This window comes from Metarhizium acridum (assembly GCF_019434415.1).
Source record: "Metarhizium acridum strain ARSEF 324 chromosome Unknown scaffold_579, whole genome shotgun sequence".
NCBI lineage: Eukaryota > Fungi > Ascomycota > Sordariomycetes > Hypocreales > Clavicipitaceae > Metarhizium > Metarhizium acridum.
In genome coordinates, this window is record NW_027094047.1 from 216926 (window position 1) to 230386 (window position 13461).

General features: G+C 25.9%; 1 protein-coding gene across 1 annotated transcript; it reads left to right on the top strand.

Moving 5' to 3' along the window:
* The first annotated feature begins 9479 nt into the window (after nucleotides 1–9479).
* J3458_021382 (uncharacterized protein) lies at nucleotides 9480–12218 on the top strand. The gene is made up of 7 exons (XM_066122581.1): nucleotides 9480–9684; nucleotides 9745–10127; nucleotides 10180–10613; nucleotides 10671–10873; nucleotides 10933–11235; nucleotides 11285–11461; nucleotides 11511–12218. The coding sequence occupies exons 1-5, from the start codon at nucleotides 9511–9513 to the stop codon at nucleotides 11056–11058; spliced, it is 1320 nt and encodes a 439-aa protein (XP_065972339.1). The 5' UTR covers nucleotides 9480–9510; the 3' UTR covers nucleotides 11059–11235; nucleotides 11285–11461; nucleotides 11511–12218.
* Nucleotides 12219–13461: the final 1243 nt, after the last annotated feature.

Genomic DNA, 13461 nt, shown 5'->3' on the forward strand with positions numbered 1-13461 from the left:
ATTTATAAGCTATTATTAGCTAATATAATTAATAAGCTAAAATAAAGTTAAATTTACTTACTAATACTAGTATTAATAAGTAAAGATTAATTAGCTTAAATAAGCTAAAAATAAGAATTAAAAAACTAATAAAAATAAATTAAAAAGAGAATTATAAGAGAATTATATTAAGTAAGTAAGTATTATTTTATATTATTATTATAAGTAAAGTATATTAAATATAATCAATTTAAAGATTTCTATTATTAATATATAAATATCTTATAAAATAATAATATGTATAATATTACCTTATAACTTAAATATAAAATATTAAATATTAAAGTTATAGGAAATATATTAAAGTTATAAATAATATATTTAAATACCTGAGAATTTTTCATATAAAATAATATTTTATACTTTCTTTTTATATATATTATTTTTTATATTATAATAGATTTTATATTTCTTACTTAACTTTTTTATTTTTAAATTTTATTATAAAAAAAGTTTTATTAAAAAAAAGCTTATATAAGTATATTATATATTAAAATAAAGCTCAAAATCACTTGATTTTAAATCTTTAACAATTAACCTTAAAATGTAAATATTAAGCGAGATATTAAGCTTTTAATCTCTTATTTTAAAAAAGTAAATCTTAATTTTTAATTAAGATTTAACTTATTATAACTCGCTTAATTTATAAGTTATACGTATAAAAACTAATGTATTATAAAGAGTTAAATTAGCTTTATTTAAGTATAATAATTATAATCTTATAAGTCTTATAATTAACGTTATATTTATAATTAAAATTTCCCTTTATAATTATATATTATATTATAAATATAATTATAGTATAATTAAACTATACTAAAACTATAAAAACTATACTATATTATAAACTATACTAAAAAACTATATATAGTGTAGTTTTTTTATTAATGCTCTAGGTGCTAGGCTGTAATAAGCGCTGTATTAAATTCGAAACCACCCGTAATTCGAGTTATAGGGTCCCCAGCCCACTATAAATACAGGGGTTTTTAGTGCTAGGCTTGTTGGAAGCCCGCTGTGTGGCCTAACTAGTTGATCAATAATAGCTGGCCTTGCTATCTAGATTTCGGTTGACAAATTATATATAATATATATTAATAGGGTTTTTCTTCTCTTAACCTTTAGTTTTAATATTAAATCCTAGCTTTACACCTGTTAGTTAACGTTATAAATTTATATAATATAAACTACTTGTAAGTTCCCGCTACTATAAAGCACCTTAAGGCACTTACTAATATTAGTTAAAGCAGTTAAATCTTATAGTAACTTAATTACCTTTATAGGTTTATTAGCCTTAGAGCTATAATAAGAAAACTACATTTTTAATTTTTAAAAAAGCTTAAATATTAAACAATAAATCTAATAAAATACTCGAATTATAATAATAAATATATAAATAAGCCTATATAAAAAAGTGGGTTCTTTCGGCTTTTAATAAGCTAAAAAACTCGATTATACAATTTTATAAAAGATTACTATATTATACTTAGAGTATTAATAAAAAAACTACACTACATATAGTTTTTTAATGTAATTTATAATATAGTGTAATTTTTATAGTTTTAATATAGTTTAATTACACTATAATTACATTTATAATATAATATATAATTATAAAGGGAAGTTTTAATTATAAATATAACGTTAATCATAAGACTTATAAGATTATAATTAATATACTTATATAAAGCTAATTTAACTCTTTATAATACACTAGTTTTTATATATATAGCTTATAAATTAAACGAGTTATAATAGGTTAAACCTTAGCTAAAAAATTAAGATTTACTTTTTTAAAATAAGAGTTTAAAGCTTAATAACTTACTTATTAATAACATTATAAAGCTAATTTTATAAGATTTAAAATCACGAGATTCTTAGCTTTATTTTAATATATAATATACTTATATAAGCTTTTTTTAGTAAAACTTTTTTTTATAATAAAATTTAAAAATAAAAAAGTTAAGTAAGAGATATAAAATCTATTATAATATAAGAAATAATATATATAAAAAAAAAGTATAAAATATTATTTTATATAAATAATTTTAAGGTATTTAAATATATTATTTATAACTTTAATATATTATTTATAACTTTAATATATTATTTATAACTTTAATATATTATTTATAACTTTAATATATTATTTATAACTTTAATATATTATTTATAACTTTAATATATTATTTATAACTTTAATATATTATTTATAACTTTAATATATTATTTATAGCTTTAATATATTATTTATAACTTTAATATTTAATATTTTATACTTAAGTTATAAGGTAATATTATAAATATTATTATTTTTTAAGATATTTATATATATATAATAGAAATTTTTAAATTTATTATATTTAATATATTTTACTTATAATAATAATATAAAAATAATATTAACTTACTTAATATAATTCCCTTATAATTTCCTTTTATTTTATTTTTATTAGTTTTTTAATCCCTATTTTTAGCTTATTTAAGCTAATTAATCCCTACTTATTAATACTAATATTAGAAAGTAAATTTAGCTTTATTTTAGCTAATTAATTATATTAGCTAATAATAGCTTATAAATTAATTAATATTATATATTACATTAATTTTTAAAATATAATATAATATAGTAAAACTATATTATATTATATTACATTAAAATTCACTAAAAACTATAAAACTACACTACTTTTAATGCTCTAATTATACTATACTATAGCCTTTATAGCGTACTAGTTAAGCGCTATAAAGCCCTGCTTTAGTCTAGTAGAGAGCTACTTTAAACCTAGCTAAAGGTACCCCTAATTTTTTAACTTAATTACCTAAAAAAAAGAGGTTAACTTATACTTAAGCACGTGATATTTAGGGGTGAAATTAAGTTAAACTTACCTTAAAAATTAGTTAATAAGCTTAAAGCTTTAAGGTAAAGAAAAATTAAGCTAACACGTATTATAATTATAATATAATATACTATAATAAATTAAGATAATAGGTTAAGAACAGAGCATTAATAAAAAAACTACACTATATGTAGTTTTTTAGTGTAGTTCTTAGTGTAGTATAGTTTTTATAGTTTTAGTATAGTTTAACTATACTATAGCTACATTTATAGTGTAATATGTAATTATAAGGGCTTTAAAAGTAGACTTATAAGCTTATAAAGATAACCAAAAAATACTATATTTTTAGCTTATTATAATACTATAAAAATATCCTTTATAAGTTAATTAATAAGTAAGATATTAAAGTTTAAAGAATTCAAAAAATAAAGATATTAACTTGATTTATTTTAAGTATTTAATAAGAAATAAATGCTTTTTAAATGTTATTTATATATATATAATATATGTAATTAATATAAAAATTTAAAATATATTTTTTTTTACCTTAATTATATGTAAATAATATTTTAAAATATTTTTAGTTTTTATTTATATCTTATTTAATTAAAATAAATCTATAAAAAGAAGTAATAAGTATTTTTATATTTTATATAAGTTATCTTAATAGCTTATTAATATAAAACAAATAACTTTATTTAATATATATTTAATAAAATTTATATAAATTATTTTATATATAATTATATATGTTTTTAAATTTAATTAATATATATTATTTATATTAAAGTAAAATTATATATATTATTAATTTATATATTATAAAGTATTTTATAAGCTTAAATATATATTTAATATAATTAATTCTATATATATAAAGATTAATATAAATATTAAAAACTTTATTCTTAAGTTTTTTTTATTCTATATATTAAAACTATTATAACGTTATAAAAAAAGGAGTTTAAAAATAAGAGTAGTATTATTTTAAAGCTTATAATCCTAGCTATTGAAAAATATTAACCCCACTTAATTTCACCTATTAATTATAAAGATAATAACCGCGGTATTTAATAGGGTAAGTTAACTAGGGTAAAACGCTATAGCGTTTTACCTTACTTTAATAAAAAACGCTATAATTTCTATTTCCTAATATCTCTATAAATACTTGGCTAAAATTTATAAGCTTATAACTAATTAATAGCCCTTAAAAAGCCCTTTAATTTAATATTAGTTGTATAATTATAAGTCTAATATTCTAGGAGTTATATTTAGTTAAAGTTTTAAAATACAAAGATTTTCTATAAGCTACATATATATATTTTAAGTGATAAAACAGGATATTATTATATAATATAACGCCTTTAATATATTATAAGTATACTAGCTTTTTTAACTATTTTACTATAATTGCATTTTCTCGTAAAATTATTCTATTATTTTCCACACGAATATACATGTTTAAGGGGTAAGTTAAGTATTAAAAAAATGCCTAAATTCTAAGGTCTTTAAAACCATTTATATTATAAATTTATTCTATATATTAACTATATTCTCCCGCTTTAAAGTTTAAAACCTTTCTTTTTTACATTAATCTTCTTACTCTTATAACTTTACGAATACTTAACTTTTATTTAAACTTTTTTTATTATTAAATAGCCTTAAATTTAAGCTATCTTATAAAGACTTTTTATTATTTAAAACCTACCTTTATAATAGATTAAAATCCTCTTAGAATTACACCTCTTATTATTATAAATAATTCAAGCTTTTCTTAGTAAACTTTAATTAAAAAAGACTATATAAATAATAAAAGCTATTAATTTCGCATAAAATCATATATTATTTAACATAACCTTTTTTCTTATAAGGTTTTAGTAGTTAATTTAGAAAAACCACGAGAAATTACCTTTTTTTATAGCTAGCTAAGCTATAACTTTACTTTTACCTGCCTAGCTAGCTGTTTTTAATTCTCTAATAGTTTAGTATATTATAAAAAAAAACATTCTACTATTATAGTATTAAAAGCTAAAGAAAACGATAAAATAACTAGTAAGTTACTTCTTTTATTATTTTATATCTTATTATATTATTAATTTATATATTTATAATATTATAAATTTATAATTTACTAATATACTTATAAATAGTCCCTACTATTATAGAATTACCTTTAATTTTTAACTTTTTAATTGAATCTAGCTTTTCTAGCTTTTTAAGAAGTAATAAAAGACCTAAAAATAATACTATTACTAGTAGTAGTAATAGATTTTCTAAGGATACTACTCTTATATTAGCTCTAAAATTTATGCTTTAAAATAACCTATCTTTTACTATTATAACTAGTAAAAGCTTTAAAAAGCTTTTAAGTTTTTATTACAAGGAAGTTTATATTATTATATTAATATATAACTTATATATTATACTAATATTAAGTTATTTTAATTATAATATTAGCTTTTTTCATTATGAAGGCCTTATATCTCACATGAAAATATTATATTTAAATATAAAAAAAGAATATAATAAATAAAATTTAAAATTAAGTTAATAAAATAGGTTTTATATCTATTTAACTTAATATTTAAACTTCTATTAATTCTAAATTATATTTAAGGGTTATAGCTAATTAGTTAAACCCCTAATTTAACTTAGAATATTATTTAATTGGTAAGTATATTTATATTTATATTATTATTATTATTATTATTATTATTATAATTTAAAAGCTAATTATATATTTAGGATTTAAATATTTACCTACTAGCTATACCGGCCATTTAATTAATTTAATTTTTAATGAATTATTAACTAAATATAATATAAACCCTAAAAAAATTATAAGGTTAGTAGTTTATAATTAATAATTATATATAAAATAATATTAATTTACTAACTTTTTAATTATAGCTTTACTAGAGATAATAGTTCTAATAATAACACCTTTTTATCTTCTTTTTTAAACTTATATTCTAAAAGGTATAAAAAGCCTTTGAATATTTAATATATAGCTTATATTTTAAATATAATAGTTAAAGATATAATATTTATATTTATTAATGAAATAATAAATACTAAAAATATTAAAGATTATATAAATAGCGAATTTTTACATTATTTTACCGAAGAATTCAACGATTTATCTGCTAAAAAAAGAATAAAATTTAATAATTTAATTCTAGGTATTTATTATATTACTTATTTTATATAATTTAAGCTAATTATAAAATAAGAATTATTAGAAAAGTTAAAAGAATAGCTATTCTTATTAAAAATAACTAATAACTTTATTTATAATAGTTAAAAGCTTTAAAAGAAGCTAAAGATAAAGGATTTATTACTAGAAATAATAATCTTATAAAAATACTATTAAGTAAGTTATTAATTTTATATTATAAATATTATTTAAAGCTTTAAAAGCTTATAAATATTATTATTAATATTAATAAGTTATAATAACTAACTTTACTTATATTAGTAAACGTAATAAGATAGAATTTAACCTATAAAATGCTTTACACAGCTATTTTATTAGTAGAACCTATTAAAATATTATAAAAAAAACGAATTTAATAGCTTTTAAAGATACTAGCTTAACTACGTAAGAATAGGCTAATTTAAATACTTTAATAAGTATTTTAGAGATTTTTAATTAGCCTATAATATAATTATAAAGCTAATCTTATAATACTATAAGTTTAGTATATTTTTTTCTAATAAGAATTTATACTTTACTTTAAGATATATTAAAAGATTAAAAAAGTTAGCTTAAAAATGTAAGTTTTATAATATTTATAATATTTATAATTTTATTTTAAATTACTAATTATTTTATAATTAAATACTTATAATCTATTAGTTAAGGTCTTTGTTTTAGCTTTAAAAAAAGGCTTACATAAATTAAATTACTATTTTCCTAAGAATATTAATAGTAATTATAATTTTTAAAAGCCTTATTTATTTACTATTATATTAGACCTTAGGCTTAATTTATAATCAATTAAAAATTAATTAAGTATTAATTCTAATACTATTAATTAACTATTAAAAGACTTAAAAGCCGAATATAAAGAGTAAGTTATAATTTATTATATATATATTTTAAATCCCTTAATAACTATTAACTAATTATATAATAAAACTTATTAAGAATATATAACAGACCCTAAAAATAAAGTAATTTCTTATATAAAATTAAAAGAAATTTCTTCTAATTCTAAAAAATCAATTAAAAATACAAATAATACTCGAATTAAAGTTAATTTATAATAACTAGCTAATTTAGCTTCTTATAATGGTATTAAGCTTTAACCTAGCTTATTTAATAACTTAGTTTAAAGTAAAAAACTAAAGCTATTAAAAAAACTAAAAAAAATAAGATTTCTAGTTATTTAAAGCTTAATTTTAAAGAAGATACGATATTTTTAATCTTTTATAATCTTTTATAATATTATTTATACATTTATAATTATAAGTTAACTTTTAATAGTAAGATATATTTATTTGGTAGGCTAAATCCACTAAATCTTTCCTAATTCTTTCTATAATAGCTTAAAAATATTTAGCTATTTTAGCTACTTTAAGAGCTATAAAAGGGAATTTTAACTAAGAAACTAATATTATTATTAAGCGAAGAACTGCTTTATTACATGAAAATATTTGAATTATTTTATTATTAAAAAACTAGGTTAAGAATATGAATAAAAGGGTGGAAAATAAGAGATATTATAATTTAGTTTTATATTCTAGTGGAAATTTAAAAGAAAAAGAAGAAGAAGAGGAAAAAGAAGATTAGAATAAATTTTTAACTAATTCTAATAAAAATAAGGATATTTCTAAGTTTAATTATATAAATATTAGTAGGAATATAAAAGAAAAAGAAGAGAAGAAAAATATTTATAATTCTAATACTTAATTTAATATTAAAAGGGTTTTTTTATTATTATTTTTTATTTTATATAAAAGAGTGAAATTTTAGCGTTATAAAAGTTTAAAAAGTAATATTTAAAGTTAATTATATAAAGAGTTATTTAAATTTATATTTTATATAAATTTATATATATAATATAATTAAAAGAATATAATCTCTTATATTTATAATAATAATTATATTACTTATAAGGCTAAAGCTAATATATATAATTTAGAATATTATTTATTACCTTAATATATTTCTTATAAGCTTTATATTTAATTTTTTTATATTTAAGTTATAGAGTAATAAGTTAAATCTCTTTTTTTATAAAACATTTATATGTAAATAATAGAATTTCTTTTCTTTCTTATATTACGTAAGTTTTAATTATAATTATAGTATAAAATAATACTTACTTACCTAATAAAAATCCCTTAAATTTCCCTTATACTTTCTCTTATTTTTATATTTTTATTAGTTTTTTAATCCCTATTTTTAGCTTATTTAAGCTAGCTAATCCCTGCTTACTAATATTAATATTAGTAAGCAAATTTAGCTCTATTTTAGCTTACTAATTATATTAGCTAATAATAGCTTATAAATTAATTAATACTATATATTACACTAATTTTTAAAATGTAATATAGTATAGTAAAACTACACTATACTACACTATACTAAAATTCACTAAAAACTACAAAACTACACTACTTTTAATGCTCTGGTTAAGAATAAGTGAAAGCGAATAATTAATACTTATAATTTATATAAGAAGAAATACACCTTATATATATAATGTAATATAAGGTAAAAAAGGCTTTATAAATATAAGTAGGTTTTTCTTTCTTTAAGGGTTTTTCTACTTGAAATAAGGGTTAATTTACCAGAATAGCTTTAAAAGCTCTAGTATACTTAATAATAATAATAATAATAATATACTATACTATAAAAACTACACTTATAGTTTTTTAAGTTCTAGGCTTATAAGAGTATATTAAGACCCACTTTTTTAAATTAACTTATAGTATAAAATTAATATTATTTATTTATAAAACTTATAATTATATAAGTGCTTTATTAGATCTAATATTATATATTATATAAAAAACTATAAAAACTATAAAACTATAAAACTATACTACTTTTATAGCTCTAATTAGCCTTATATAATAAATATAATTAAATTAAGTAAGTTACTCGTTATAACCTTTAAAAATTAAAGCTAGTAAAACTTGGTAAATAATATAAATACTTTAAGTATTAATAAAACCGCTTTATATAAAAATAAAAGATAATTTATAAATTAAATAATTTTAAAGAAATTAATAAGATTTTAAGAGATATAAATAAAAAAGAAAATATAAGTAATACTATTAAGAAGGCATTTTAAATAATAGCTTAAAAGACACTTAAAAAGGCAACTAAATAAGCTAAATAATACTAAGTATTAGTTTATTCTTATTTTAAAGGGAAAATAATATTATTAAAAAATATATAAATTATATAAGTATTTTATTATTTACTTAAAAGTATTTATTATGATATATTTATATTAAAAATATTGCAAGATTTAATAATGATATTATTAAATTAAGATTAAAGTATAATAGGGTATTAAGCGGCCCAAGCAAAATGGATGAGCGCCCCGAGCAATTAACCACCTAGCAGAGGCTCGGCTCTCAAATGATCTCAAATGATCAAGCAGCTTGAGCTTTCAAGATGACCCGATCGCAGCGCCCACACTGCGCTGGATTTATACTCATTACTCTCCTTTGTTTGCTCTGCATTGGCCTTGTCGTGTGGAGGACAGACGGGATGGACGCGCCTGTCCAGCCACCTCCGTCCGTAATCACCCTCGGCGACGCGACTTATTTCATACCGACAACCTTTAAGGTACAGGCTCGACCATGGTAACTGGGCAAAGTTCAGAAATAACATTTTGCATCTTCTTAGCATCAAAGCCCGCTTTCCGACAAACTGGCTACAGGGCCGTGCACCGTCATTCGCGTCTCTAGTCCGTACATCACAGCAGATGATCTGAATGACATTCGAGAGAAGCTTTCACAGGACGATGTTTGGACGACCGATTTTCTCCAGAACCTCATTTTGCAGTCAGCAACGTTTCACAAAGACGTCCGAACCAGCCCTTCCGCTCGGCGGACGCTCGAGACTTGGCGAAGCCGAGTTTTATTCCATGGCACGTCAGAAATTCTAGACGCGCCATCGGGGCCTTATTTCTGCGACGCTGGCCGGTTGCACGAAGTGTATCGACTGTATCCCGATACAGCTGGGGCATTCATGAGTGCCACGGTTCAGTCACCCAACGACCCATATCTGTGAGTAAAGTTAAGCTTTTGCTGTCCTATGGCTGTTAACGACCCTCACTAGCTACACGTCCTTGAACGTGTCTGTATTCACAGGAGAATTTCCTGCGACATTGACTGTCGGTGTACCCTCACGCCTATACTTTACGCCTAGCAGGGAAAAGCCGTTGGCCGGTCTCCGTATCGCAGTCAAAGACACTCAGAATGTCCGGGGAGTCAAGACGACGGGTTCGTCCCGTGCCTGGGCTCGACTTTACGGGCCACAGGAAAAGAGCGCCACTGGGGTACAACGCCTGCTAGAGCATGGCGCCATTGTAGTTGGTAAGCTCAAGTCAACACAGTTTGGCGAGAGTGAGTGGGCTACCCGCGACTGGGTGGATTATCATGCGCCCTGGAATCCACGGGGGGATGGATATCAAACTCCTAGCGCGAGTAGCTCTGGTAGTGCCGCCGCTGTGGCCGCCTACGACTGGTTAGACTTGTCTACTGGCACAGATTGTACGTCTCAACACGCTATTCTATGCGTTGTCACTGTCACTGACACAATAAATATAGGTAGCGGAAGTGTTCGAGCCCCTGCCGCTGTTCATGGATTATTTGGGATCCGGCCATCAACAGATGCTATAGACAATGAAGGCGTCATCCCATTCTCAAAGAACTTTGACACCTTTGGAATTTTCACAAGGGACATGGGAACTCTTGCGTTGACATCATCGGTTCTTTATAATCAAAAAGGAGAAATTCCTGCCTGCTTTAAGGTCAGAAAACTAAGATGCACCCTTGAACGCTCACGCTCATGTAGTAATAGAAGCCCAAGCGGATTATATATCTCAGTGAATACTGGCCGGTTGGAGACGAGGCAAGCTCGGTGGTATTTGAAGACACTATCCGACAACTTGAAAGCACCCTCGGTATAAAAAAAAACGGAGCTCAGCCTAGGTAGACTTTGGTCGGAATCAAACACTTTGGGAACTGACCTTTCGATTGATGACTATTTCAAAACGACGTTCGTCGATGCATCGGCTCCAGACCAATGGGCTATGCTCAAGGCATTTCATACAGAATACGAGAACGCATTTGGTCATGCTCCTCCGCTAAACCCCCAACTTCAGTGGAAAATGTGAGGTGCCTCTTGAGCTGCTAATCATATCGTGCTAACATATCTTGAGGAAATTTTTACCAAACCAGACAGTTGAACAGCAGAAACAAGGAGAAAAGGACATTAAAGTCTTCCGTACTTGGTTCGAAAAGTACGTCATGCAGGCGGACGAAAATGGCTGCTCTGAAAGCATCTTGGTATTACCGTGGACACAAGGTGAACCTAGCTACAGAGACGAATACGATGTGTATATATCCCCCTATTAGTGCAACTTGACTTTTGCTAACACTTTCCAGACAACCGTCTTGGACTGGCGAAGGCTGGTTTTTTCATTTTATCGCTGTATATGCGGGAGCCCCTGAGGTTATTTTGCCAAGTGCGTCTGGTTGTTCATCTTTTTTTCATCTGACACTGCCTGGCACTAATAAAATTTCTCAAGTTGGCCAAACGCCATATCAGTCTCGGTTGACAAAGAGGCAGGAGTGGCTTCCAGTTGCTATTGGGCTCCTGGGTGCAAGAGGCACAGATGCGGCCTTCACCGCTTTTATAAAGGATACAGTAAAGGCCGCGAAACTGCCGACAACGGTCAATGTTGGTCGGACCGCATTCAAGCCGAGTATATCCGAGGCTAATAGCGCTGTCGCTGCTCCGGTAGAGAGGATACTTATACATCAAGATCCTAAATAACGGGACATTGCTTGGTGGCATTTGTTGCTTGAGTAGTCTCCCAGACACGCCAATGTTTGATCCAACGATTCTTCTTTGGCAAGGCATCAGCAACCACAAGTATTTCTTGGCGGACCTTTTTTTGGGGTGTAGTGCTCGCTATAATGTGCCGCAGCTTATGGCTCGTGGCAGTTATGCATTCAATACTCGATACTGAATATGATGTCGTATTGAAAAAGTCAATATTGAAGAAGTCTGTATTGAGTACCGGAGATTAGATTATTGAGAAGCGTTGAGGATATTAATAGGGGCTATTCAATACCAAATGCATCACGCCAAGAGACCACCAAAGGCTTCCGTGACACCGGTGCTGCAAAACAACAACGACATGCGCTTTTGATACTCGTGGCGCTTGTAGTATGCTGAGGTGATGCAAACAATGGCTGGTGGCACGCCGGCTTCAAAGATGCCCAGCAGAAATCGGAGCCCTACGAGAGCCTGGTAGCTATGGACGAAGCCCATGCACATGTTGACTCCCCAAATGAACATCAAAGTAGACACGTATGATGACGGACGCACTTTCTTTGAATCATATTGGACGGAATCTTGAGCAAAATATGGAAAGCGTAATAGACCTGCAGACTCCCTGTCAGCCAGCTTCACCAGTGCGCATGTAGTTTGGCGGTGCGCGGCCATGGACGTATGTCACACGGATTAGGTCAAGCAAGGATTAGAAGCCCTTTGTTACACAGGGAGATCACGAGAACTATGGGGCACAATAGGCACGTGCCATTCCTTTCATGTATATAAGATGGTCTCCCCTCGCCTTCTGGCTTGGAGGAACCAAGGACCTTTGACATCCTACAAGATTATCATTGGATTGAGCCCTTTTGCTTCAAGCCCTCCATTGAGCCCTTGTCACAACGTACAAGCAGAGTAACGTTGAATTTCTTGCCGGAGAGGTCCAAATCCTTGGGCCTACTTGAATTATCGCATTGCTTATGTTAATTCGATCCAGAAACGACACCATGTATATAATGAAAAACGTCGGAATGATAATCACGTCCAGTTTTCGAACTAGCCTTCGCTCAGCAGCTGCGTCAATGTTTCCATGGGAGGAGATGTCCAGGGCATTGACATAAGCATCATCTATGCACACGTTGTCTCCAGGCTCGAGTTAAGACTTCTCTTGTTTTGCGGATGACCATGATTTCGATTTTACAACATTCCAAATGAGGAGCGACAGGTTTTGCTTGCCGTCGCCAATAACCCACTACTGCGAGGCTAGTATAGCAAGTGATGCAGCTGTCGGTAAGATGAGGAGCCGTCTGTTTAGATGAAGGAACTACAATTAGAAGGACTGGGAAAAATGTAGGAAACAATACATAAAGTAATGTCTAGTCGCTTGTCATTTCGGGGAACCGAGATAGACATTGGGCACATAGTGCATACAGGTTGTGACAGCCAGTCGCAACATGGGGATGGCAAGATTCTTGGTCCCAACTTATTCAAGCATTCATCGGCCTCTGTTGAACGGGGAATCTGTTGCATTGACTAAAGTGGCATGTCATGAAACGGGCC